Raw genomic sequence first — 6,172 nt, 5'->3', positions numbered from 1 at the left:
ACGGATTTTGACGAAACTTGGCAGTAATCATTTACAATAAAGTGGTCTATATCTGTGTCAGAATAATAGGTACATAAGCTACTTTCTATACATGTGCGTGAAGAAGTTCTTCGAAATGCGGGTGCAGCCACGTGCGGTTCGTAGTTAGGTATAATACATAGATATAGCAAAGACTAATTTATAGTTTGTAACTCTGAAACGTGGCCTCAATTTTCGGAATAAACTAAGAGGATTCCATAGTTCTAAGAAATCAATATTTTCAGTACTTACTCGGTTTCAACTTTTGCAGAACTTTCATTACGTAGGATCTCTTTGAGACTTAATAGTAGTTAATAATTTCCAATGAAATTCCTTTAGTTCTGAATTTACAGTAACATAGCTCAAAATTACTGAAATGAATTCCACTCAGTGTTAATTTATTTTAACTAATAGTATGTTTTATAATTTTTATTTTTAGTCTACATAGTAGAATATGATCAACATGGAAATTTTGGCAGTTTTACGGATAGCCAGAAGCCTGAAAGTCTGATAACCAGTCTACCAAGGGGTATCGTGTTGCCCGGGTTGAGGAGGTCAGATAGGCAGTTACTCGATGTAAGTTACTGGACCCCAAATAGTTGAATCGAAGCTAGGTGGAAAAAACGGTAGTTTAACAATGTTTTAGAAATCGCCTTTATTTATTGCAAACGTGAAAATTGCAGCCATGCAATAAAATTGATATATCGGTAGAATATTCAAACAAAAAAAATTGAACCACTCGATCAAACTGTTGGTCGTCAAACTCAGTTATTTGTTTGAAAATTGAATTACACATACCGTAGTTAAGTAATGAAATCTGTCCGCGGCGGGGTCAGTTTTTATCTAAAACTGACATAAATATTATATTTTTATTAACAGGTTTTATATAAAGCACGTGCCATATATTTTTTTTATTTATTTGCATATCATCATACCTTGACTGTGTATTTTTATTTATTTTAATTTTATCTAGTTTGAAATAGCGTAGGGTAAATATGATCAAACAATTTTTATTTAGGTGTCTATTGCACGTGTTTATTTATCTTATTGGCCAATCAACACTAAATAAGAGTCAAGTATTACAGAACTACAGTCTATATATTATCTCTCTGCCTATGCCAATAAAATATATGGAAAACACACTTCGCAAGAGTATTATCAAAGTGAGTGAAATGAAATTCTACAAAACAGCAATTTTATATTTTTTTCTCTCACCTGGGCGATATCTCGGTCTGTTCCCCCGAACTGTTGAAGAACCAGCTGAAGTAAGTCGGAGGTGGTGAGGAGTCCACCACACACTGGAGCACCACCGTCTCCATCTTCAGCGCCCCGTAGACCTCGCCTTCATTTAGTGTCTTGCACATTGGTGCATCTGTTTGGAGGAAAGAGATCAGTCATGAGAAACTTACAGGTTTCCTTTTAAGGCTTTTTGAACAGTATAACAAATCGGTCCACCAGTTTTGGAAGATTAATTCATTCAGCTGTAACGATATTGAAAATTCGAAATTTCTGTTCATTCATTACGTGCTCATACTCCTTAGTTGGACCGTTTTTCTGAGAATTCATTAACCAGAATAGAGTTTATTCTGCATGATTTAAATTATAGTTACTGTCTTCACAATACCTACTTCACATTGTACTCAATAAAGGAACAGGAATCAAAACCATCAAATATGATCTCGCTAAGACAAACCTCGGGCCCTGTCTCAATTTAAATTAGGCGCTGCGTACACAGGCCGACAATTCTGGACTGATTCACTACTCAATCTGGTCGTAATCCCTGTGGATTTGCTCGCAAACTGCCGCAAACAAAGTCCACAAAGACCACATCCATTTCATTTCGAATCTGGATTTCTTCCAGTTTTCCAACAAGTCAAAGCAATAATATAACATCACGTATGTTCCCCTAAGGAGATGATATAGTCCTACTTTCATACACACGGGTTTGGCACTCGATTTTTGGGATTTTCAGTCATCTAAGTTTCTACTCCAATATCACACTTAATAGTACTATCACTCTTTTTATCGATGGCACAAAATGAGCAACGATTATGATTCCAATTTCAGATAAGGTATTAAATACAAACACTGCTCATTTTTAAACAATATCAGTTTTCCAAAAGCTATTTTCAAGAAAAATATAATTTGGCATAAAATACATCTTTCTTTCAATTTATTGAGGCTATTACTAACAATGAAAAGATTAAATAGAAGTATGTGATCCAATAAGTAAAATAATTTATTTCTGAACATAATTTTAAAGTTATATGGAACAGACTGTTATACCGAACGTGACAGTAATACCAGTTTCGTTGATCAAATAATAAAATTTACTGAATCGACTGACCGAGCGAAGAGCTTTGTCATACCGAATTTAAGTTAGTACAAAGTTTGTTCTATGATTTCATTGCTTATACTAGCTTGTTTAAGTGTCATCCTCAATAGTTATTAGAAACCTTTCCTTGATATCACTTTACGTGCTATAAATGGGTTAAAGTTGTTACAATACACAACAAATACTCGGAATAACAGAGTTTTTCGGCTATTATTATTTGCTGGAAAAAGAACAATTATTTTTTAGACTAACTAGGTCCCTAAATATCATCCCAAATAAGTGTATCTTTTTTGCACTGTCTTCTTTCAGTAATCACAGCGCATGGCAGCTAATAAAGCAAGGTCATCAAAAATATCTTCGACAAAAATAATTTATAGACCTTTACCTACGCCCCAAAAAAACTCCCAGTCTACTCACAGTTAATCTGCAAGGACACAGGATTGCTGGTGGCACTGCCTTCATTATTATAAGCGAGGCAGCTGTAGTCTCCGGCAGAAGCCCTGGTGACGCTCTGCAGCACCAGGCTCTGGTCACTCAGGATGATGCCAGAGCTGGCGTTGTGGTGGATCTCTTGTACCTGAGGAAATTGCAACTTTATTAATAGGGCGTTAAGGTCTTAAATTGAGAGGTATTCTCGAATGGAATGGGGAACGATTAAGAAGTGCATTTGAGGAAATAATAATGTCTATCTTTGGCATATGAAAGGCTGTTGGCACTGTTATATTTAAGTTGAAACTGAGAAAGACACTCTTTTTTGTCAGAATCAAAAACCATAGTGTACAGACTTTCTATTAGGTACTTAAACCGAATTATTAAACCGAAAAGGCTTATTATATTCCTGGTGACTAACAACTTAAACGTCGACAAATGTTGGCAACAAATAAAATAACTTGCCAGCGATTAAATATTTTCGCGACTATTATAATATGTAAGGTTCAAAATTAAGGGTGTTATAAAAACTAAAAACTAGCAGCTGCGTTTGGGTAGCAAATAAACTATACCAGTCAATTGAAATATTAGGTGAGGAGCTATTTATAATGACTTGGCGACTAATAATGTTAGTTGGGTGGCAAAGATAATAATGTTACCAACTATTTCGTGCCGACTAAAAACCCAGTTTCAGGCTTCGCTTTGTGGATAGCTCTAAATATTAAAAGGAGTACAATAAAAAGGAATAAGAGTTAATTATTAATATTGTGTATCATAATTTCATGAAAACGGCGGAAGGTGTGGTGGTATTATCTCACTTGGCGCACTATGAAGATGGTAGAATTTAATTTGGATTCATTTTATTTAGCATATTGCCATTTACAACCTTCAATTAAAAAAACATTGTATTAAAAATTGAAGTTAGTGACGAAAACGAATCGCTGCAAAACCGACTCCACGTAGTCTTGTCTGCCCTACCCCTAGAGTGCAATTCAAAACCGCGTAGGCGTGGCCAGCAAGCCGAAGCTGCGATGGTGAGCGTGAAAACCATCTGCGACTATAAGCTCGCATGGGACCGCCGGAGCCCCGCAGCGCCGGAGCCGTGACAGAAGTCATGCTTGCTGCATGTTGCATGCTTACTTCCATGCTATTCACCTATAATTTTGAAAATAACAGCCGCAAAATATTTTTTCTTCATGCCATTTTAGACTTTATTTAAAGCTATTAAAAAGTCGCACAATATATTTATAATATGAGCTAGTTTATATTTATTCTTCATCCAAACAATTTTAAATAGAACCTGATTTGTATTATTTATGAATGCCCATTTTCTATTTTATTGTCATCATTAAGTTTTCGCTTAGATATTAATTCAGTTGCCAAAAGAAAAACTTGATGCCAGTTTAAATTAAAACGGACCTCATAACTGATATATTAATATGCTACCTTTGACTTATTATGATACTCCTTTTTAGCTGCCAACCCATTATAAATGGTACCCACTCTATTATTTTTTAAAACCTATATTCGTTTTACTTAGTCGCCGCGTTAAATACATGCCAACCGAAAAATCTTTGTTGTCTTTCACTATATAGGACTAAGTTTAGTAACCTAATGCAAGTTGGTTTTAAGTGTTGTATCTTCTCATAACTTACCCCTTTATACCATGTAAGTTTCTTAGTCTTGGGGTTAGCTCTGACGCTGCACTCAAAGTACACGCCATCTCCTTCCTTGATGTAGCTGGGGTTCAGGTTGGACCCTAGTTTTAGGGTCACTATTGGCACATCTGATAACAAACAGCATCAATTAATTACCTAAGGAAATCAATGTTTAATTACTGTTATCGCTTAACCTATCACTTCCTTTTATGAAATAAAAATAATTACACTTTTGGGGAAGATAAAGATACGTTATAATTATAATTTAAAATGTACGAGATTTATTCGACACCAATTGTAATGTAACATTTATTCACTCACAATAAAGTTTGACCTAAAACTTTGTCAAACAAACCGACAGACCAACATTCGCAATTCTAAAACAAAATTAGTATCCAAAGCAAGGAACGGAGAGTACTATCTACATAAAATTAAGGATATATTGATATACGTCATGACTGTCAAGTAGCGATCTGCCACGACTTGGCATGCAAAAGAGAACACCCAGGGTTATGGCTACTGAATCATGATATAGGTTTATCATCAAACCACGAATACCAGTTCAGACGTAAATAGATACCAAATTAATATTTAATAATGATGTTAAATTTTGCAGTATTTTAGAATCATCCAAAAGTTTTTTACCTAGTTTTTTTCCTTTCTAAACATATAGGATACCTAACACTGAAAGAGGTTCTCAAAACGGCCTTATGGGATCTGGATTCGCGCATTAACCAAAAAAAAAACCACACTTCAGCTTCCGGGTAAAAGAATATATACTTTCCCTCCTTATATTATTCTTAGCCATAACGCATAAAGAATGGTAAACTTAATTCATGCCAAAATTATACATAGGGATTTGTAAATAATAACTTTTCATTGACATTTGAATAATTTCTGAATGTTTGTTTCAATCAAAAACATCGGTTCACCTCATGTAATTTTGAACTTTTTGTTCATTATTTCAATTATTTTCAGCTCATGGATTATAATCTGAAATACATTAAATGCAGAAATTGTTGATAATCTTTAGTACAAATCTGAAAAAGCGAGATACGGAAAATCTTTGGCTTTAAAAGCCTTTCTTTATATGCCTTTGCTGTTAATAAGGGATTTACATAATATTAAATTGCATTTACAAAAGCTATATTACATCTACCTTCCATTTTGATATGATGATAAAATTTCATTCCTGGAAATCTTAACGTAAAAGCTTTAAAAAATTAAAATAACCTCAAGTTAAAAATTCAAAATACGAGGCGCTTACCGGCGGTACCTTCACTTTGGGGTTTTTTACTCTCCTATAAAACTGTTTACGTATCTGTCTGCATTGCTTGTATAAAACAGATTTTTTTTTCACTTTTTGTTTAAAAATGTTACTGGATGCCAAACCCTATAATGGTTTAACTTTTCAGGAGGAAGAAAGGAACGACTACCGACTGCACTTGCAGCGACTGCATGAAATCAGTATCTAAGCGTAACTGCATGTATTGCTGCTGATCCTTAACGGTTTCATATAAATACAAGCAAGTAAGTCTGACAACAGTCTAACCAAGGGATATCGGGTTGCCCGGGTAACTGGGTTGAGGAGGTCAGATAGGCAGTCGCTTCTTGTAAAGCACTGGTACTCAGCTGAATCCGGTTAGATTGGAAGCCGACCCCAACATGATTGGGAAAAGGCTCGGAGGATGGAGTGCACCTGCGGCCGACATCATCCAGTCGCGGCATGTGC

At 35.1% G+C, this 6,172-nt stretch overlaps 1 protein-coding gene across 1 annotated transcript in view; it reads right to left on the bottom strand.

Moving 5' to 3' along the window:
* Positions 1-585: 585 nt before the first annotated feature.
* The window catches only part of LOC110372525 (sialoadhesin), an 83,572-nt gene continuing 77,985 nt past the window's right edge, over positions 586-6,172 (bottom strand). Inside the window, exons 8-11 of the mRNA XM_064039716.1 lie at positions 4,438-4,568; positions 2,771-2,930; positions 1,234-1,390; positions 586-628 (exon numbers count right to left, since the gene is read on the bottom strand). Of these exons, the coding sequence (XP_063895786.1) occupies positions 586-628; positions 1,234-1,390; positions 2,771-2,930; positions 4,438-4,568 (491 nt within the window). The remainder of the gene's footprint in view (positions 629-1,233; positions 1,391-2,770; positions 2,931-4,437; positions 4,569-6,172) is intronic.

Source organism: Helicoverpa armigera, chromosome 20, assembly GCF_030705265.1.
Source record: "Helicoverpa armigera isolate CAAS_96S chromosome 20, ASM3070526v1, whole genome shotgun sequence".
Taxonomy (NCBI): domain Eukaryota; kingdom Metazoa; phylum Arthropoda; class Insecta; order Lepidoptera; family Noctuidae; genus Helicoverpa; species Helicoverpa armigera.
The sequence above is the reverse complement of the archived record's forward strand: the minus strand, read 5'-3'. Positions and strand labels throughout refer to the sequence as shown.